This window comes from Rhinopithecus roxellana, chromosome 20 (genome assembly GCF_007565055.1).
Source record: "Rhinopithecus roxellana isolate Shanxi Qingling chromosome 20, ASM756505v1, whole genome shotgun sequence".
Classification (NCBI taxonomy): Eukaryota; Metazoa; Chordata; class Mammalia; order Primates; family Cercopithecidae; genus Rhinopithecus; species Rhinopithecus roxellana.
The window spans coordinates 61,614,891-61,638,427 of record NC_044568.1 but is presented as its reverse complement, the minus strand read 5'-3'; the positions used below and the strand labels follow the sequence as shown (position 1 = coordinate 61,638,427).

At 37.9% G+C, this 23,537-nt stretch overlaps 1 protein-coding gene across 7 annotated transcripts in view; it reads left to right on the top strand.

Moving 5' to 3' along the window:
* The window catches only part of CNTNAP4 (contactin associated protein like 4), a 294,017-nt gene that overhangs the window by 258,646 nt on the left and 11,834 nt on the right, over positions 1-23,537 (top strand). For 6 of the 7 annotated variants that reach the window (XM_030924957.1, XM_030924953.1, XM_030924955.1 and 3 more), the window contains 4 exons: positions 9,603-9,842; positions 12,448-12,672; positions 14,051-14,184; positions 14,992-15,079. In XM_030924957.1, coding sequence (XP_030780817.1) covers positions 9,603-9,842; positions 12,448-12,672; positions 14,051-14,184; positions 14,992-15,079 — 687 coding nt within the window. The remainder of the gene's footprint in view (positions 1-9,602; positions 9,843-12,447; positions 12,673-14,050; positions 14,185-14,991; positions 15,080-23,537) is intronic. The other variant, XM_030924958.1, reaches the window with a different exon arrangement.

Here is a 23,537-nt window from a genome sequence, read left to right as displayed (position 1 = left end):
TGGTATGTAAAGCTTGGAGAGCTGAAGTGCCGTTCAATCCAAAGATGATCTGAGGCATACAAGAAAATGGAAAAGTCCTCTTCTTTTACCAGAGAGTGGTGTGAAGTGCAAAGAAACTTCCTTGGAATGAAAGGGTATCTGTGGGTCTGAATCCTACCTCTGCCTCTAACTAAATGTGTTTATTCTAATATTTCCTCAGATGGACCTGTGGGCCGATCTTTGAAATTCTCTATGCCCCTAGTTTCCCATCATCCAAAACAAACTAAACATGAAAAATTCAATTAGAACAGCTGGAAATGGACTTTAGTCAGTCATTGGACCCCAAGTTATTTAGTTGTGTTGTTACTGGCAGAATAAGATAAGCCCCTGAGTTAGGGAGACTGTGCGTGTTTCAGAGCAGCACATGTATAACGATGTGATTTAATGTTACTGTATACCATTGACTGTATACCATGATTTAATGTGGGGTAATACAAAGTAAATTAAATATACCAGGAATACACCTTTAATTCAGAGTTCACAGAATGTGGCCCCCTGCAAAAAGTTCCTGTGCCAATGCGAAAACCAGATGTGAGCTAGACCTTACCCAGGGAAGAAATATCCAACAAGGATGCCGAAAGAATCTTGGTCATAGACTTTGGACCCTAGGAGCTCACTGAGTTGAGTCAACAGAGTGGAAGAATAGAGAAGTGTGAAGATAAAGGAGTAGCAGCTCTGATATGGAAGAAAAAAAAAATCCTGACCATAAGGCAGAAGAGACACTTCAAGAATGGCGGGGTCCTCAAAAAACTACAAATAGAACCACCATGTGATCCAGCAGTCTCACTAATGGGCATTTATTGAAAGAAAAGAAAATCAGTTTATTGAAAATACAGCTGCACCCCTAAGTTTATTGTAAGACTATTGACAATAGCTAAGATGTGGAATCAACCCAGGTGTCCAATAACAAATGAATGGATTAAAAAGTGGTGTATATATGTAATGGAATACAGTTCAGGCATAAAAAAGAATAAAATCCTGTCACTCAGAGCAACATGGATGGAACTGAAGGGCATTATGTTAAGTGAAATAAACCGGGAACAGAAAGTTAAACACAGCATGATCTCACTCATATAAGGAATCTAAGGAAATGTGATCTCATAGAAGTCAAAAGTAGAACAGAGGATACTAGAAGATGGGGAGGGTACAGGGAAGGGGCACAGAGATTTGTTAAAGGATATACTATCACAGCTAGATAGGAGGAAAAAGTTCTAGTGTTGTATGCCACTGTAGGATGACTATAGTTTACAGTAACACGTAGTTTCAAATAGGAAGGTATTCAATGTTCTCAACACTAAAAAATTGTAAATGTTTGAGATGATGGAGATGCTAACTACTCTGATCTGATCACTATATATTATGTATATCACAACATCACTACGTACCCCATAAATAAGAACAATGATTGTGTGTCTATTAATTTTTAAAACAGAACAACAAAAAGGAATAAACAACTCAACTGGGCACCCATATTAAAAACCTAAAAAAAAATGGCAGAAGTAAATGTAAATGTAGAAAGAATTAAACAAGAAGATTTCCGGGCATTCTGAAACTCTGTGATGAAATTAACACCATCCCTACCATGCTCACTTATGACAATGGCAATATGTTTACACTCTCTAGATTTATAAATAGATTTATAAATAGAACAGCCAACACCCTTAAGACCTTGGCATCCGGGGGGGCGGAGCAAGATGGCCGAATAGGAACAACTCCAGTCTCCAACTCCCAGCGCGAGCGACACAGAAGACCGGTGATTTCTGCATTTTCAACTGAGGTACTGGGGTCATCTCACTAGGGAGTGCCGGACAATCGGTGCTGGTCAGCTGCTGCAGCCTGACCAGCGAGAGCTGAAGCAGGGCGAGGCATCGCCTCACCTGGAAGCGCAAGGGGGAAGGGGATCCGTTTTCCTAGCCAGGGGAACTGAGACACACAACACCTGGAAAATCGGGTAACTCCCACCCCAATACTGCGCTGTAAGCATACAGGCATTCCAGGAGAATATATCCCACACCTGGCCGGGAGGGTCCCACGCCCACGAAGCCTCCCTCACTGCTAACACAGCAGTCTGCCGCGATCTATCCGCAAGGCAGCAGCGAGGCTGGGGGAGGGGCGCCCGCCATTGCTGAGGCTTAAGTAGGTAAACAAAGCCGCTGGGAAGCTCGAACTGGGTGGAGCTCACAGCAGCTCAAGGAAGCCTGCCTGTCTCTGTAGTCTCCACCTCTGGGGACAGCGCACAGCTGAAGACCAACAGGGGAAGTAGCGGGAGCCGGTGCAGACGCGAACGACTCTGTCTGACAGCTTTGGGGAGAGCCGCGGATCTCCCAACGCGGAGGTTGAGATTTGAGAACGGACAGACTGCCTGCTCAGGTGTGTCCCTGACCCCTGAGTAGCCTAGCTGGGAGAAATCCCCCACTAGGGGCAGTCTGACACCCCACACCTCACAGGGTGGAGTACACCCCTGAGAGGACACTTCCAAAGGAAGAATCAGACAGGTACACTCGCTGTTCAGCAATATTCTATCTTCGGCAACCTCTGCTGCTGATACCCAGGCAAACAGGGTCTGGAGTGGACCTCAAGCAATCTCCAACAGACCAACAGAGAGTCCTTCTGACTGTCAGAAGGAAAACTATCAAACAGGAAGGACACCTATACCGAAACCCCATCAGTTCGTCACCACCATCAAAGACCAGAGACAGATAAAACCACAAAGATGGGGAAGAAGCAGGGCAGAAAAGCTGGAAATTCAAAAAATAAGAGCGCATCTCCCCCTGCAAAGGAGCGCAGCCCATCACCAGCAACGGATCAAAGCTGGTCAGAGAATGACTTTGACGAGAGGAGAGAAGAAGGCTTCAGTCCATCAAACTTATCAGAGCTAAAGGAGGAATTACGTACCCAGCGCAAAGAAACTAAAAATCTTGAAAAAAGAGTGGAAGAATTGACAGCTAGACTCATTAATGCAGAGAAGATCATAAACGAAATGACAGAGATGAAAACCATGACACGAGAAATACGTGACAAATGCACAAGCTTCAGTAACCGACTCGATCAACTGGAAGAAAGAGTATCAGCGATTGAAGATCAAATGAATGAAATGAAGCGAGAAGAGAAACCAAAAGAAAAAAGAAGAAAAAGAAATGAGCAAAGCCTGCAAGAAGTATGGGATTACGTAAAAAGACCAAATCTACGTCTGATTGGGGTGCCTGAAAGTGAGGGGGAAAATGGAACCAAGCTGGAAAACACTCTTCAGGATATCATCCAGGAGAACTTCCCCAACCTAGTAGGGCAGGCCAACATTCAAATTCAGGAAATACAGAGAACGCCACAAAGATACTCCTCCAGAAGAGCAACTCCAAGACACATAATTGCCAGATTCACCAAAGTTGAAATGAAGGAAAAAATCTTAAGGGCAGCCAGAGAGAAAGGTCGGGTCACCCACAAAGGGAAGCCCATCAGACTAACAGCAGATCTCTCGGCAGAAACTCTACAAGCCAGAAGAGAGTGGGGGCCAATATTCAACGTTCTTAAAGAAAAGAATTTTCAACCCAGAATTTCATATCCAGCCAAACTAAGTTTCATAAGTGAAGGAGAAATAAAATCCTTTACAGATAAGCAAATGCTTAGAGATTTTGTCACCACCAGGCCTGCCTTACAAGAGACCCTGAAGGAAGCCCTAAACATGGAAAGGAACAACCGGTACCAGCCATCGCAAAAACTTGGCAAAATGTAAAGACCATCGAGGCTAGGAAGAAACTGCATCAACTAACGAGCAAAATAACCAGTTAATATCATAATGGCAGGATCAAGTTCACACATAACAATATTAACCTTAAATGTTAATGGACTAAATGCTCCAATTAAAAGACACAGACTGGCAAACTGGATAAAGAGTCAAGACCCATCAGTCTGCTGTATTCAGGAGACCCATCTCACATGCAGAGACATACATAGGCTCAAAATAAAGGGATGGAGGAAGATCTACCAAGCAAATGGGGAACAAAAAAAAGCAGGGGTTGCAATCCTAGTCTCTGATAAAACAGACTTTAAACCATCAAAGATCAAAAGAGACAAAGAAGGCCATTACATAATGGTAAAGGGATCAATTCAACAGGAAGAGCTAACTCTCCTAAATATATATGCACCCAATACAGGAGCACCCAGATTCATAAAGCAAGTCCTTAGAGACTTACAAAGAGACTTAGACTCCCATACAATAATAATGGGGGACTTCAACACTCCGCTGTCAACATTAGACAGATCAACGAGACAGAAAGTTAACAAGGATATCCAGGAATTGAACTCATCTCTGCACCAAGCGGACCTAATAGACATCTATAGAACTCTCCACCCCAAATCAACAGAATATACATTCTTCTCAGCACCACATCGCACTTATTCCAAAATTGACCACATAATTGGAAGTAAAGTACTCCTCAGCAAATGTAAAAGAGCAGAAATTATAACAAACTGTCTCTCAGACCACAGTGCAATCAAACTAGAACTCAGGACTAAGAAACTCAATCAAAACCGCTCAACTACATGGAAACTGAACAACCTGCTCCTGAATGACTACTGGGTACATAACGAAATGAAAGCGGAAATAAAGATGTTCTTTGAAACCAATGAGAACAAAGATACAACATACCAGAATCTCTGGGACACATTTAAAGCAGTGTGTAGAGGGAAATTTATAGCACTAAATGCCCACAAGAGAAAGCAGGAAAGATCTAAAATTGACACTCTAACATCACAATTAAAAGAACTAGAGAGGCAAGAGCAATCACATTCAAAAGCTAGCAGAAGGCAAGAAATAACTAAGATCAGAGCAGAACTGAAGGAGATAGAGACACAAAAAACCCTCCAAAAAATCAATGAATCCAGGAGTTGGTTTTTTGAAAAGATCAACAAAATTGACAGACCGCTAGCAAGGCTAATAAAGAAAAAAAGAGAGAGGAATCAAATAGATGCAATAAAAAATGATAAAGGGGATATCACCACTGACCCCACAGAAATACAAACTACCATCAGAGAATACTATAAACGCCTCTACGCAAATCAACTAGAAAATCTAGAAGAAATGGATAATTTCCTGGACACTTACACTCTCCCAAGGCTAAACCAGGAAGAAGTTGAATCCCTGAATAGACCAATAGCAGGCTCTGAAATTGAGGCAACAATTAATAGCCTACCCACCAAAAAAAGTCCAGGACCAGATGGATTCACAGCTGAATTCTACCAGAGGTACAAGGAGGAGCTGGTACCATTCCTTCTGAAACTATTCCAATCAATAGAAAAAGAGGGAATCCTCCCTAACTCATTTTATGAGGCCAACATCATCCTGATACCAAAGCCTGGCAGAGACACAACAAAAAAAGAGAATTTTAGACCAATATCCCTGATGAACATTGATGCAAAAATCCTCAATAAAATACTGGCAAACCGGATTCAGCAGCACATCAAAAAGCTTATCCACCATGATCAAGTGGGCTTCATCCCTGGGATGCAAGGCTGGTTCAACATTCGCAAATCAATAAACGTAATCCAGCATATAAACAGAACCAAAGACAAGAACCACATGATTGTCTCAATAGATGCAGAAAAGGCTTTTGACAAAATTCAACAGCCCTTCATGCTAAAAACGCTCAATAAATTCGGTATTGATGGAACGTACCTCAAAATAATAAGAGCTATTTATGACAAACCCACAGCTAATATCATACTGAATGGGCAAAAACTGGAAAAATTCCCTTTGAAAACTGGCACAAGACAGGGATGCCCTCTCTCACCACTCCTATTCAACATAGTGTTGGAAGTTCTGGCTAGGGCAATCAGGCAAGAGAAAGAAATAAAGGGTATCCAGTTAGGAAAAGAAGAAGTCAAATTGTCCCTGTTTGCAGATGACATGATTGTATATTTAGAAAACCCCATCGTCTCAGCCCAAAATCTCCTTAAGCTGATAAGCAACTTCAGCAAAGTCTCAGGATACAAAATTAATGTGCAAAAATCACAAGCATTCTTATACACCAGCAGCAGACAAGCAGAGAGCCAAATCAGGAATGAACTTCCATTCACAATTGCTTCAAAGAGAATAAAATACCTAGGAATCCAGCTTACAAGGGATGTAAAGGACCTCTTCAAGGAGAACTACAAACCACTGCTCAGTGAAATCAAAGAGGACACAAACAAATGGAAGAACATACCATGCTCATGGATAGGAAGAATCAATATCGTGAAAATGGCCATACTCCCCAAGGTTATTTATAGATTCAATGCCATCCCCATCAAGCTACCAATGACTTTCTTCACAGAATTGGAAAAAACTGCTTTAAAGTTCATATGGAACCAAAAAAGAGCCCGCATTGCCAAGACAATCCTAAGTCAAAAGGACAAAGCTGGAGGCGTCACGCTACCTGACTTCAAACTATACTACAAGGCTACAGTAACCAAAACAGCATGGTACTGGTACCAAAACAGAGATATAGACCAATGGAACAGAACAGAGTCCTCAGAAATAATACCGCACATCTACAGCCATCTGATCTTTGACAAACCTGAGAGAAACAAGAAATGGGGAAAGGATTCCCTATTTAATAAATGGTGCTGGGAAAATTGGCTAGCCATAAGTAGAAAGCTGAAACTGGATCCTTTCCTTACCCCTTATACGAAGATTAATTCAAGATGGATTAGAGACTTAAATGTTAGACCTAATACCATAAAAACCCTAGAAGAAAATCTAGGTAGTACCATTCAGGACATAGGCATGGGCAAGGACTTCATGTCTAAAACACCAAAAGCAACGGCAGCAAAAGCCATAATTGACAAATGGGATCTAATTAAACTAAAGAGCTTTTGCACAGCAAAAGAAACTACCATCAGAGTGAACAGGCAACCTACAGAATGGGAGAAAATTTTTGCAACCTACTCATCTGACAAAGGGCTAATATCCAGAATCTACAAAGAACTCAAACTAATATACGAGAAAAAAACAAACAACCCCATCAAAAAGTGGGGAAAGGATATGAACAGACATTTCTCAAAAGAAGATATTCATACAGCCAACAGACACATGAAAAAATGCTCATCATCACTGGCCATCAGAGAAATGCAAATCAAAACCACAATGAGATACCATCTCACACCAGTTAGAATGGCAATCATTAAGAAGTCAGGAAACAACAGGTGTTGGAGAGGATGTGGAGAAATAGGAACACTTTTACACTGTTGGTGGGATTGTAAACTAGTTCAACCATTATGGAAAACAGTATGGCAATTCCTCAAGGATCTAGAACTAGATGTACCATATGACCCAGCCATCCCACTACTGGGTATATACCCAAAGGATTATAAATTATTCTACTACAAAGACACATGTACACGTATGTTTATTGCGGCACTATTCACAATAGCAAAGACTTGGAATCAACCCAAATGTCCATCTGTGACAGACTGGATTAAGAAAATGTGGCACATATACACCATGGAATACTATGCAGCCATAAAAAAGGATGAGTTTGCGTCCTTTGTAGGGACATGGATGCAGCTGGAAACCATCATTCTTAGCAAACTATCACAAGAAGAGAAAACCAAACACCGCATGTTCTCACTCATAGGTGGGAACTGAACAATGAGATCACTTGGACTCGGGAAGGGGAACATCACACACTGGGGTCTATCGTGGGGAGGGGGGAGGGGGGAGGAGGGAGGGATTGCATTGGGGAGTTATACATGATGTAGATGATGAATTGATGGGTGCTGACGAGTTGATGGGTGCAGCACACCAACATGGCATAGGTATACATATGTAACAAACCTGCACGTTATGCACATGTACCCTAGAACTTAAAGTATAATAATAAAAAAAAAAAAAAAAAAAAAAAAAAAAAAGACCTTGGCATCCTTCATGGAGGAGAAACAAATTATGTAAATGGAAACATTTTGAATAAACATTTAAATACAGCAATTTGGATATAGTTATAGCTATGAATCTGAATTCTGAATAGTGTTAGTGTCTGTAAGTCCAGAATGCTCAGAAATTCTTTGAGGTTCCTTTCCATAGTGTTTCATTATTTGCAAATACATAATTAGTTTATTAGAAATGTTCACTAAATTCAGGCCTCGTTCTCAGTCTCAGAGACCCAAGCATCTCTGTGGGGCAAAAGGGGCCCCCTCCTTACCCTTGAAGCACTATGCCCACATCTCCCACTTCGATGTATAATGTGGTTTAACAAATGAATGAAGGAATGGATTTGATAGTTACAACACAAACTATTTGTCTACCACTGTTCTTTGTGCTGGATATACAGTAGCAATCAAAGTAGCCCTTGTTGAATGAAGGCTAGGTTAAGGAGCTACCTAAATGATTTGGAAGAAACGAAGTAAACATGTTTTTAGGAAATGAGACTTTATATGTAAAGAGTACATACAAGGTCTTGGTGATGAGACAGCATCATTTATCCAAAGATGGAGCTTCTTTTTAGAGGCCTCACAGCCGTCTAATTGCCTCTCAATAGAATTGCCAGGTTATTTAGATTAGGGTACTATTTTCCCGCTTCAAGTTCTGAGTATTAACTTGGAGTATTCCTGGACACAAATTTATGTATGGGTCTACCCAGGGCTTACACTCCTATCAGGACAGTGCTAATAAAATGATGGTCTAGTGATCATCTGAATTAGAATCTCCTGCAAGCCTTGTTAACTCTTGAGATTCACAACCCTACTTTTGGACCACAGAACCAGTATTTCTTAGAGCAAGCTACTGAGTCAATTTATTAGAAGCTCTCCATGTGATTATGTGTTACTCATATTTCTTAAAGTTTGAGAACCTCTACCTTAGAATAATAGGGTCTGATTCCAACCAAACATTGTAGACCTCTTCAAGGGTGAGTTGATAAGTACATATGATTATATATTCAATAAGTGTTATATCACTTATTTCTGTATTGATCCCCTTTTGCAATTTTGTTAAGAATCTTTCCAAGCATAAAACACTGAACATAGACTAACCTTTAGAAAAACAATTACTCGGAAATATGTCAGACAAAAACAAATAATCTGACATTCAGTTACCATCTTTTCAATGAATGGGTAACAACCAAAGGACCATATCAATGCACCATCAGAAGATCTCAAGGATTCCTTCATAATTCTCACAAAGTTAAAACTCTACCAGAATCAAGATCAGGTTTAAATATGAAGGACAAACCACACTTACCCAGCAATATATACTTATTAAAATTCCCAGAAAGTAGTTTCTACATTAACATAGCGATACATGTCACTGTTATTTTGAATGAGAGTAGTGTATGACCTTTATTTTATTCCTAAATTTAAAGATCAATAAATATTTTTTTTAAAAAAATATGTAACATAGTCAACTTTAAAATAAATTGAATTAAAGTCGTATCTTTCTTGGAGTCTATATTTGGCCATGAATTGTGTTTCCAAAATTATATTTGCTCATCCATTTCTTTGCTGTTCTCTGTAAGGCCTCAGTTTTGTTTGGTCTTTAAATCCTGAATAAAACACCTAGGAACATGTTTCCATTTGCAGTATTTCCCTTTTAGGTGGAACGGCCACCAGACAGAGAGGCTTTCTGGGCTGCATTCGGTCTCTGCAGTTGAATGGGATGACCCTGGATTTGGAAGAAAGAGCCCAGGTGACTCCAGAAGTGCAGCCAGGTTGTAGGGGACATTGCAGCAGCTATGGGAAGTTATGCCGCAATGGAGGGAAATGCAGAGAAAGACCCATTGGGTTCTTTTGTGACTGCACTTTCTCTGCATACACAGGGCCATTCTGCTCAAATGGTAAGTGTGGCATGGAAGACTGTAAGAGGAAAAATTATTCAATGTGAATTAAATGTCTGCCAGTTCTTTTCTTTCCAGCTGTTTGAAACAAACAAAAAATCAATTTCTACGTTTCTTCGGCAAAGAATCTATTGAATGTAAAGAATAGATACAAGATCCTGGTAATAAGACAGCATCACATATTCAAAGTTGGAGCCCATCATATTTCATTACTTAAATGTTTGACTCAAACTAGTCTTTGTTGATGATAAATCCGTTGATAGTCACTTTTATGTATTTTACAGTGTTAGTTGCTCAGTCTGCTTTTTTACACCTAACATTGATTCTCTTAAATAATGTGGTTGTCAACAAACTGCCCCATGGTGCATTTAAATCATTTAAAGCATTACTTTTGTTTTTGTTTTTTTTTTTTTTTTTTTGAGACAGAGTCTCACTCTGTCACTCTGTCACCCAGCCTGGAGTGCAATGGCAGCAGCTCAGCTCACCGCAACCTCCACCTCCCAGGTTCCAGCGATTCTTCTGCCTCAGCCTCCTGAGTAGCTGGGATTATAGGAGCCTATCACTATGCCTGGCTAATTTTTGTATTTTTAGTAGAGATAGGGTTTCACCATGTTGCCCAGGCTGGTTTCAAATTCCTGACCTCAAGTGATTCGCCCGCATGAGCCTCCCAAAGTGCTGGGATTACAGACATGAGCCCCCATGCCCGGCACTGTTGCTATTATATTTGTTGAAGATATTCAACAATGCAAGGATATTTCAGATGCATTTATTTTTATTTTTATTTGTTTGAGTTTTTGGGCATATTTTTTCCACAAATATAAACAGTATACCATTAAATATTGATGCATTAGACACACTTATACATTAATCATACATTTTATTGTATGATATGTTGAATATCTGCTGGTGAAATAGAATAGTTTTCAGCTTCTCTCATTCTCTGATATGTGTCGTGCAAGAAGGAAAGAACAGTTGTAGGATTAAGTGTTCTGGACAGACTTCCATGAATATACAAATGTTTATTCTTTCATAGTTCCTCATAGAAGACTGACATCCAATTTAAATTCAATTACTTTAAAGTGTGTCTTGGCTATTGAACCTTTTCCTGAAGGAGGCTAACAAAACTTGGCTCCAAATTAAAACAACTCCTAATCCCAGCACTTTGGGAGGCCGAGACGGGCGGATCACGAGGTCAAGCGATCGAGACCATCCTGGCTGACACAGTGAAACCCCGTCTCTACTAAAAAAATACAAAAAACTAGCCGGGCGAAGTGGCGGGTGCCTGTAGTCCCAGCTACTCGGGAGGCTGAGGCAGGAGAATGGCATAAACCTGGGAGGCGGAGCTTGCAGTGAGCTGAGATCCGGCCACTGCACTCCAGCCTGGGCGACAGAGCAAGACTCCGTCTCAAAATAAATAAATAAATAAAATAACTCCTGACTTACAAAGAAAGCACGAGGATGAGCTAATATAAAGTTGGCCAAATGTACTTTTCAAGTCATCTGCTTTTCACAGGAATAATCTATAATTTACAAATCAACTTGTGATCATAATCATATACTGTTGGTACCATTCTAGGACACTTTTCATGTTTAAAGTGATAATTAAGACCATTTCTTTAAAATAACATGTCTTCATTTTCTGGATAAAAATAATTTCCAGTTCATCTTGCTAAGTGCAACCATAAATGTTACTCTGTATGCACATATTATATTGAATATAAAATGTATGTTATAGATAATAAAATAATGAAACAATAAAAAACCCTAAAATGTCAAGGGAGTCTAAACATTACTGTATGATCCAGTAAGTATCATCTACAACTTGTATTCAATAACCAGTCCTTTTTTAGTAATGAAGAGAAGCAGATTCGGGGATTTAAAACGAGTTATTTCTTCTGCCATCCTCTTCATTTTCATACATATGTATTTGGTGTGTGTGAGAGAGAGAGAGAGAGGAGAAGAAAGAAGAGAGAGAATTTGGGATATTAATCTCATACAGGAAAATATTATACTTTTGTAAAATGATTTAAAAGAGGTTGGTTAGTTCCATTTGTTGATGCTATTTTCCTCTCTCATGTTAATACTAGACTTGGCTTTCTTTTTATAGTACACAACAACTGTGAGAAAATGTTTAGACCTAAAGGAAAATTTCTGCCTCTCGATCCTGGGAAAGAAGAGAGTCAAACATCCTTCCTTCCTATTTTGTAGATAGGGTGCCCTAGACTTCCTTTAAGATATGCTTCATTTAAGATTAGTGTGTACTATCTGCACTGTAATAGATGGGAGTTAAAATTTAAATAAACAAGTAGATGATCAAGGAGATAGAAGACAAGCCTGGTTTGTGTTTGAACTCAGATAAGAAAGCATTTAACTTTCAACTGTAAAATTATACCAGTGCATTAATTATATGTCATTTTAACAGAAAGCCATTTCAAAGATCGTTATGAAAGCTCTGTTAATTTGCTTTATTATTTGATTCTAGTTTGGGGTTGGTTCTTCTATCTATGCAACTCATTATTTACAGAAACTAAAATATTAATTATTGTAACTAAAGCCAGATTCTTGTACTTAAAATTTTTAAGAAAAAATATATATGTTGTTTCAGAGATTTCTGCATATTTTGGATCTGGCTCATCCGTGATATACAATTTTCAAGAAAATTATCTTTTAAGTAAAAACTCCAGCTCCCACGCTGCTTCATTTCATGGTGATATGAAGCTGAGCAGAGAAATGATCAAATTTAGTTTCCGAACAACACGAACACCAAGCTTGCTGCTTTTTGTGAGCTCCTTTTACAAAGAATACCTTTCTGTTATCATTGCCAAAAATGGTGAGTTCTTTTTAGATGAGAGAGAGAAAATTAAATTAGAACAGCAGCTCTGTAATAATATAGATCATTCTTGTGTTCTGGTTTCTCAAACTACAAACAGAAAAATGGAGTGTGCCTGTTTTTTTGTATTCACAGTTTTAGTACTATCCTGTAAGTATAATCTAAAAGGATTATTTAAAATGATTAAGATGCCTTTATCTCTTTATAATTTTGATAATTTTACGTATTCAATGTATGATTTTATTTATATAAAACACTTATTATATTATTGTTAGAAGCTCCTTGACTATTCCATATGAATATCTGTATTTGTTTCGTAGTTCATTTTGAAATAAGGTATCTTGTTGTACATAAGTATTTCCTGCAAATCAAAGCAAGGAAACATTAAGGGAGTGTTAATAAACCAGCATTATGGATAAGAATATGTCCACAAGATGACCTTTTAGTCGTACTTTTAGTTAAAAAAATCATCATGGGAAAAAAAATGGTATAGCCATGCAGTGTTAAGGGCATGTAGATTAGGAAATGTGTTTCCTAAAGAAAACCATTTACTGCTATTTTTCTTTTTCCCATATCTGGATTAAAGGTAAAAAGTTTGGAAATAACTTCTCTGGATAAGAAAAGCAAACCTACAGACATGTGACTATATCATTTTAACTAATTCAAATATATCCCAAGGGTATTGAACACCAAAATAAAAATAAGATTGTTCGATAAGTGTAGTTATTCATGCTGTGCATTCTGAGCTTGAAGCTGATGTATATATTATGGCATTTTCTTCATCAAATTGAAAGATATCCTGTGAAATAAATTAATTGACATCTCTGCAGGCAATTAAATGAGTAGTACTAATTCTGATGGTAAATTTGGCTTAAAATCATTCATCTTACCATTATTTCATTTCAAAGTCTATGACCATGACCACTGGACATATTTCTTATCTTTAGTAAAACTACATTTGCCTTTCATAATTTCATTAATTGTTGTATTTCCAGAGTGTGAGATACATTTTTAAAATATTGTAGAAACAGAGTATTATTGCAATATTAAACAATAGCTTGGCATTTCAGAAATATTTAATACTATTTTTAAGTGAGAAGCTAGTGCATAGATTTGCATATGCTGAATCTGAGATCTTGATGTTAAATTAAAGACTTGCAGGAAAGAGAGTGCTTATGTGCAACATATTTTGGTCTTGATTTTGAAAATACAGTATTGCAATTTCACTTGGAAACTGATTCTTGGGGATTATAAGAAGCTATCTTCCAATTTTTCCCTGAAATGAATAAATAGCAACAAAACATGACTCTGATTTTTAAGTAAGCCATTCTCAAAGTATGATTTTTACTAAAAAAGTCACCATTTTTCCCCACTCTAGGAAGTTTGCAGATCAGGTACAAGCTAAATAGATATCAAGATCCTGATGTTGTTAACTTCGATTTTAAAAACATGGCTGACGGACAACTTCACCACATAGTGATTAACAGAGAAGAAGGAGTGGTCTTTATAGAGGTAATGTAGTAAATTCAGCAGAAGCAATCATTTTAATGACTCTCCAGCATGAAGGATCTCAAGCAGAAATTTGATAATGAACACAATACGCAGAGACATATTCAGTGATCTTCTTCTGTAGATAATAGACCTCAAATGTAGTCAGGGTTTTCTTAAGCAATAAGATGTTGTTCATTATATTATTAATATCAGATACTTAAAATGCCAATCTTTTCTAACTTGTTTCTGCTCAGAAGGACAATAATGTCATCGTGTGCTACTGGTAGGACCATTGTTACGCTAATGAAACGTTTACTTTAGATAAATGCAGTAAGAAATCTATCCAAAAATAATGTTTGTAGTGTCAGAATTTTTGTTAATGATGTGAGTCACAGCAAAGAAGGTGGAATTATTCATGGAGCCAGTTTTTGAAGAAAAGCACTAATAATTTTTTGGTACCTTACCTAGAAGAAAATTTCTCAGCTGCCTACCTCAAATAAAAATACCAAGTAAAAGTGTTAAGGGGAAAAATAACCTTTTGTATCTTTTTGTTGGCTTCATCTATTTTGGATTCCTTATCCAGTGGAGAAAAATAAAATGATGCAAGGGGCTAGGAAGTAGGGTGCACTGGCATCTGAAGGTAGTATAGAAATAATGTCGAAAATCCTTTCTAAGTGGCTAAGTTTTTAAATTTTGTGTTTTCTAAATGTCTGGGGCCATGCTAACGACTGCTTAATTTATCTTTTTCTCTTGTCCTCCTTTGCTTCCTGTCTTCTCAACTAAACGTCATCCATTTGGATGTTTTTATCTCGTGTAATAATTTTGTAGATTGACAATAATACAAGGAGACAAGTTCACCTGTCATCAGGCACAGAATTCAGTGCAGTCAAATCTCTGGTATTGGGCAGGATTTTAGGTAAGTGAAAGAAAAAACCTTTCCCCTAACCATGCTAACCATGATACATAAACATGGATCAGAAAAATCATATCTCTCTCTCACACACACACACACACACACACACACACACACACACACTTCGTCATGGCGAAGGAAATCCCTTGCCTATTTTGATTATTCACTGAGTGATAATCAAGGTAGAGGCTTATGCAGGCATGAGTAGGGGCATCCTGCGTGATGAGCAAGCATCTTCCTTTGATGGTAAGGTCACGCTGGTCTCATTCCTGTCTCAATAAAGCATAATGAAATACGGTATTCTCACATTTCAAAAATATTAAATAATTAAAAATAAAAATAACAAAGTTGTATTAATTAGGTGCCAAATATACAAACTTTCCTCTAATGATAAAACTAAGATTAGATTTAAAAATGGAAGAAGAGGCCGGGCGCGGTGGCTCAAGCCTGTAATCCCAGCACTTTGGGAGGCCGAGACGGGCGGATCACGAGGTCAAGCGATCGAGACCATCCTGGCTAACACGGTGAAACCCCGTCTCTACTAAAAAAATACAAAAAACTAGCCGGGCGTGGTGGCGGGCGCCTGTAGTCCCAGCTACTCGGGAGGCTGAGGCAGGAGAATGGCGGGAACCCGGGAGGCGGAGCTTGCAGTGAGCTGAGATCCGGCCACTGCACTCCAGCCTGGGTGACAGAGCGAGACTCCGTCTCAAAAGAAAAATAAATAAATAAAAATAAAAATAAAAAAAATGGAAGAAGAATGCAATTACTTTTCTTCTAGTTAGTTAGTATGCTTCAGGTTATGACTTGGATTCTGTTTGCCTTGTTGCAATGTTGCCCTTGGCAGCCACGCTTGCTCAGATGCAATATAAATGCCTTATAATTCTTATTTATTTCCATCAATTACCTTTAATTACAGCACTGGAGTAGAAATGCACTGTTGCCATTTTAACATCAGAATATGTTTGCATTATTTTACACTTGCTAACAAGGATTAAATTGAAAAGTAAATTTTAATAGATATTTCATTTTTGGTTATACATAAATCATTAAGAGTATTGGAATTTCACCTTATTGGGGGGAGGGGGGTTCTTGTAGCCGAATTTTTATTCCTAGTCTGGTATTTGACACTAATCTGAAATATTTTGTCCAAGATAGTAAATGGAATTTTATTTTTTGACCTTTGCAGTTATTTGTACCTCAATTAATCATTCCTTATGTTACCTGTATCTAATCTCAGAATCTTGAGAATGTTTGATTAAGCCCATAGGTGAATGATCAAAATATTGGCCCTTGCGAAGGTTAATAGTTTAGTGAATAAATATTTATAGGCTTTCAAGTACTATCATGAGCACCAAGATTATGTGTTCTTATTCTGTAAACAAACAGGGGAAATACCATGAATTGCAATGTTCTTCCACTATCTATAGTGGACACAAAAAATATATGCAAAGTACTTCTTAGGTGTTTGGAGGCTTAACTGAAAAATTCCATGGGAGTCCCACAGTGTTATTATATAAATCCAATTATTTAAGACTGACGTGTGTATCATTTTCTCTAAGACTATGTATATAGCCAATAATATATTTAGCATGAAATGATGATTCCACTTTATTCTGTAGCTTTAAAGTTGATTCAAGTCTTGTCCCCTGATGTATAATTAACAGATAAGACAACGTGCACTCTTAAGTCTGTGCACATGAGGATTAGCTTTAAACTAAACTTCAGATACATAGAACAACATGGCTAGGCTCTCCCTTTGTTCAAAGAGAATATACATAGTTATTTCGTATTTAGTATTGGGAAATATTTATAGCTATTTCAGGCCACTGTGGAGGTAAGAACATTAGTGTCTAGGAGACTGTTCAGCTCTGGGTATGTAACTCTTTAGTTCTACCTATTTAGCTTTGGATATGCAACTAAGGTATTTCTGAACATTATTTTTTTAACAATGTTTGAGGGTCTTATTCCATTTATAGCTATGGCATAGCATAGGAAGCCAAAGAGAATTGTAAAAATCTAAACAAACAAGCAGCAACAAAAAGCCTCGACTGTTTTAACTGTGGGATCGATCTACTTCCCTACAGATGGCTCTCAGCTTTGGGGGAGGTAAGCATGCAGGTGGCTGGGGAAGGGACAAGAGCTCCAAATAGACCCAGGATGAGGCAAAGATGTAGGGATCATAGGGTGGAGCCCCAGCCTCTGCGGTGAGGTGGTCTGTCTGGAAACCTCTTTGCTGAACATCACGCTCACGGAAGACTCTGCTCCTTATTCTGTCCTCACTTAAGCGTACCTTTGCACATAACTATTATTATTCACAAAATTAAAAATACGTGCAACTGTGATTTGGAAGAGTCCTCATCCCCCAAACTCTACATTAGTACAGTAGATGCCATTAATGAGTGGAATCATAAGCTGATACTCCATTCACAGATGTCAAGAAGAAATATTAAGTAGGTTTTCTATGCAAGATATTATACCACTGTGAGTAGAAATATATTCAGTATATTATAAAACAATTGGGAAGCTGATTTTCATCCTATAAGGAGGATTGTATTAACCAAACAGTAGAATAACATTCAGTATATATATAGTCATTTCCCTTTTTCTAATTGAATAAGGGAGATTCCTATAGAATTAAAGATGTTAAGGTTTTTACTGACGAGTTGCATATTATTCAAATATGCATATCATATATGCTGAAAAGTAAAAGTCCAAATTGAGCAATAAAATTTATGGGATCAGTCAACTCACTCTCCTAAAAATGTAAGTGATAATTTATTTGGCATATGCCTAAGGTATGGATCTTGATTAGGGACTAATCATTTGTAATTCGAAGGAAATTGGTAACTTATGGTCAAATTTTGTGTGGTATGTGAATTTATAGCAAAATGTTACATAGTATATCCTTATATTTTAATGCAGTGTATTTATAGTGAAATAGATCAACAAGAGTTATTAATATTTCAAAGAGAATTGTTCTGTCTTGAAGTCATTTTTGGTGTTAGTCCAGGTCCTCCAAACAACAGCTGTGAAGACAGGATTAAGCATGTGAGGACTTTATTAAGGGAACAATCCCGTAAGAGTTAATGGGGGATGCTGGCTAAGGCAGACAGGACCATTAGATGTCCATGACACTCTGTCTACAGGGATGGAGAGAGAGAGGGAAAATTAGACAGAAGCACAGAAGTGTCTCAGTCCAATGTGCAGTCTAAGAAAGATTTAGCAAAATGTTTAGGGAGCCATTGAGTTAAAGTCATCCTCCAGAGGAGTCCCTTGTTTGCCAGGGAAGAGCCTGTCTTGGAATGCCTGCTGTGACCCGCCATGGGTAGGGGTCAGTCCATGGAAAACATGGCCTTGGTACAAGCATGAGGATGGATTTCAGAGCCCAGCAGTTGGGACCCTTGGTCAATCAATCTCCCTGTAGTCGGTGGTCCTTGAGGCGCATTCTCATGTTTCCACACTTATTAAATATGTTTTGCATTTTTGTAAACCCAGGTCACTCCTTGATTCACATATTAAATACATACCTTGTGGTCACCTACCATGTAAATAGAGAATCCCACTCAACAAGGTGGACATTACATCTGCCCTTACAGAGCTTATGGCAGTGGGGATTTCGATAATCATGATAACAAAATGTGCCTTTGTATCGACATGAGTATAATGTGCCCCAATATTACTTTAGATAAAGTAGTCCTAAATTACCCTCCAAATTAAAATATATTAAAATTGTTCTATTTTTATACTTTCTGCATATTTCTTGTAAGGGAGTAGCATATAAACATTGCCAATTTTTTTTGGAGTTGTAATTTGCCTACAATTACAACAAAAGACTTAAGTGTATAACTATCGCATGCTTTTTCAAATGGAAAAAGAGACATAAAGGAAATACTTTCCCTCTCTTGACTTTTTCTAGTACTCATTTCTTAAATGTAGAAAGGATTCTAAGGGTAATTTTGAATTGCTGACACTGTTAAAAAACTTTACCAGCAGATATTGAGAAAGGTGGGTGAATTATAAGAAACAATATCAAACTACTATGATGACATGGTAACCATTTCTAACTGCTTGTTACAATTAAAATACAGAAGTACTTAATAACTTTGGAAATAATAATATATTGATGGTTTAGAGCTATGGTGGGAAGATCAAGGTTTTAGTTAAACAGCTCAGTTCAGATCCTCCCATAATCAACAGACTATATTGCATTTGTTTTTTATATTAAATTTTGCTGTAAAATTAAGCTCTTGAGTTCTATTCCTGGAGACTTTTATATGTTAGATTAGTTTTATGATTTATTTATGTAAAAACTGAGAGATTGTTTTCACTCTTTCTCAGCATATAACTTTTATATATTAGATATGATGGTCCATAATAGTTATTTCTCTTTTTTGGGGCTGCAGAGGCAAGATGTACTCTCAAATTACTGCAGTGGAGATTTAAGCCAGATGTAAATAAAGTGTGTAGGAAAAGTAAGTCTACTCAATCTCCTCTGAAGAGCTTTAAGAGAAATCTCCAGTGTGTCAGGAATTCTCTATGTAAAACTCGCTTCAGTGCTCAGAGGTGAGGCAAAAGGTGACCTAGGTAAATTAAGGGAACTGTGATTTTATAAATATATCATGAAATGACTTTCAAAATAATGGATTGGTTATTTTAAAAGCATGTTTTAAAAGGAAAGCGCAAGTTAGAGCAAGGCAAGTAAAAACAAAATCTATCTTACAGTCTTTAAAAAAATGAATCAGGTCCATTGTTTTTTAAATTTTTAATAATTAAAATGTCATAGACTGTCTTCAGTGCATAGCATGACTTTCTTCTTGTGAAGGCTTTAGTTGATTCCAGAGAGTTAGTCATATTATATTGAGCTGGCCATACCTAGAAACTTATTCTCGTAACCATAATACATGAAAATAGATCAGAGATGTCATGTTCCAAATCCAAAGAACATTCATGATGTTGAAAGAAACATATTACCTGATTTTAATAGTAGAACAAATGGTAACTTGGAAGTTGAGATTTTTGTCAGAGGCACAGATAGTCACAAGCATGTGGTCCCCGTGGGGTGGGCAAGTGTATTCCTCTGACAATGATGTCACATGTAAAGCTTTTTATTTGGCAGCCAAGCATAATAACACTTAGAGCTCTACTTACACTTAAAAAAATACCAAATGATAAAAGCAAGAGTCACCAATCCAAAATTATATATTTTCAGGTGCCTCAAATCTAGAAACCTTCATACAATGATAAAACAAGAATTTCAAAAATAAAAAGGAGAAAGGGATTGTTTGTTTATTTAATTACTAACATGGCTTAAAAGGTGCTCACACCAGCCAGGCACGGTGGCTCATGCCTGTAATCCCAGCACTTTGGGAGGCCAAGGTGGGTGGATCACGAGGTCAGGAGGTTGAGATCATCCTGGCCAACGTGGTGAAACCCCATCTTTACTAAAATACAAAAATTAGGTGGGCATGGTAGCATGTGCCCGTAGTTCCAACTACTCAGGAGGCTGAGGCAGGGGGAATCGCTTGAACAGGAGAGGTAGAGGTTGCAGTGAGCTGAGATCGCACCATTGCACTCCAGCCTGGTGACAGAGCAAGACTCCATCTCAAAAACAAACAAACAAAAAATGCCCACACCAGGGATAAGTAAAAAATAAAGCCCCAGTTAGGCACTGATGCTAATATGTGAGTGAGTTTATTAAAGAATAGACATCCATGGAAGGAAGAGAAAGGAAGGGATTGGCTGGGGTGTGAACAAGGAAGCTGTGAAGTGGAGAGAGGGCACTGTGCAGCCACAATAAGGAGATACTAGAAGATCAGATGATCAGGGGTTCCTAAACCGCAGGCCACAGATCAGTACTGCGCTGCACAGCAGTAGGTGAGTGGCGGGCAGTCAAGTAAGCAAAGCTTCCTCTGTATTTACAGCCACTCCCCATGGCTTGCATGACCACCTGGGCTCTGCCTCCTGTCAGATCAGCTACAGCATTAGATTCTCATAGAAGTGAGAACCCTATTGTGAACTGCACATTTGAGGGATCTAGATTGTGTGCTCATTATGAGAATCTAATGCCCGATGACCTGTCACCATCTCCCATCACCCCCAGATGGAACCATCTAGTTGCAGGAAGAGAAGCTCAGGGCTCCCACTGATTCTACATTATGGCCAATCGTATAATTACTTCATTATATATTACAGCGCATAATAGAAAGTGCACAATAAATGTAATGCACTGGAATCATTTCGAAACCATCTCCCCACTCCCATCTGTGGAGAAACTCTCTGCCTTGAAACTGGTCCCTGGTGCCAAAAAGGTTGGGGACCACTGAGGCTGATGATATTCCAAAGGACTAATCAGAATCAGAGCAGAGAAAACTGAATTCTACCAGCATTGTCTGTTAAATGTAATGGAGTGTTAGAGATGATTCTCACGCCATCATAGTACAATTTAATATTATTACATAAAAATTATCCCCCTTGCTTGATATCTGCTTGTAATGCTTGCTAATGTTGATTGGAGTGAAAATTGTTGCTATAGTTCATCCTCATTTGTAGAAATGAGTACTACAGGATGGAAAAAAAGCATTTCCTTTCTTTCTGGTCTTCCCTGTGAAAAGGCAGATAGTCTGATGTCATGTCTTTAAGTACTTTGTTCACAATGTACATAAGTTCCAATGCCAAAGTGAATGATTTGTCAATCAGCTTAAGATAAATATTTACTAGAAAATTATATAAAAAGAAATCTCTCTGGGATGTAATTAATTAAAGGAAATATACAGATATAAAGTTGTTTTGCCAATTCATTAAGCCATTAGTGGATCACAATTCCACCACATGGGGAAAAAAAAGATCTCAATTAAGATATTTACATAATCTTATTAAAGTTGTATAAAACCTCTCATGGGAAAATATGCCCACATTTTGAATAATGATATAATTTAACACACTGTAAAAATGACTGAAAAAATCACTACTCAAAAGTTGAATGAAATTTTTAATTACCATTTGTTATTTTTTTGTGTCAGATACATAATGGCACAAGAACAGTAACAGTAATGTGTTGATAATTCATGATGGTAGTGGTAAAAACCAGGTTGCATCAAATTAACTTGGTTGACATTCATCCATCATTAATAGGGTGTGCTACATTTGCTTTTTATCTCCAAAACTCATTGTAAAATTAAGTTCTGAGTTCTGTTCATTTTTATGTTGTAGGAGTTTTCTATAGGCGTGCAGATTATTTTCACTCGTTCTGAGTAGTAGCTTGGGTATATTTAGAGGCGATAACCCATAGGGATCATTTATCTCTTTTGAGTCTGCAGAGCTCAGGAAGCACACTCAGGTTTCTGCAGTGGCAATTTAGGCCAGATGTAAATAAAATGTGTGGTCTGAGAGAAGAGGATGTCTACTCAGTCTCCCCAGAAGAGCTTTAGAGGCAATCTTCCATCTCAAGGATATTTTAAGTAAAACCAGCTTCAAAGCCAAAGGGGTACAAAAGAAAGTTTAATTAGCTTACCTGTGAGTACGCTGTGATTTTTGCAAACATCTTGTAACATGACACGTAAGATGAGACGGGTTACGCTGAAAGCAAAAGAGAAATACCTGTCACTGTTAAGGTAGCTGCCTGTACATAACTTGTGCATTAATCAGGCTTTCAAGTTTATAACTCAGTACAGTAGGTTTGGTTGGCAAACAAATACCTTTTATGATAAACTGCCTCTTTATCCACATAGTATTTTTTGTCTGCTTTGCCGTTTTACTTTCCCACTAACTCTTTTTGTGTTGAGTCCCTGGTGGAATTGCATAAAGTAGTAAAAGTGCACCATTCAGTTCTAGCCCTGGCGCTCTTGATTTGTTGAACCACTTTTTTTTTTTTTTTTTTTTTTTCTGGCAAGTCTTCTTTATGGATTCCAGACATTGAGATCTTTCTTTTTAAATGACTCCTTCTCATAGGTAGGACCTATAAAGTACTTTGTTCTCTGAGTTTTAATTTTTTTTGTTTACGCCACAGGAAATTTCATAAACCACTCCTTGTAATTGTTGTTACATGTATTGTCACATCTTTCAAAAAAACAGTCGTTTCTCTGTCATAGAAGGGCATTTCACCAAATTCTAATTTCTCAGTACTCCATTTTTCTTGCAGGCCTTTTGTTAAAAGATTTCTTCTTTTTACAAGCGGAAGTCACTCCCTTTGCTGGAAAATACACTTGAGGGTTACTCTTTAACAGGCCCAAATACCCAGAAGTCTGAGTCAGTTAAGGATTGTTATGACAAGAAACACCTAAAACATGATTGTTTGGTCCAGATTTCTGTGAAGCAGGAGACATTGTTATCAGTTTCTCCCTCCACCTACCCTGTTCTAACTCATTACACTGTATTGGGTTTTTGGGAGTCAGATAACAAGAAAAACTTACATTTTTGTCCATTGGCTTATTAGCACAATTGTCAAAGCAGATATCTGATGCTA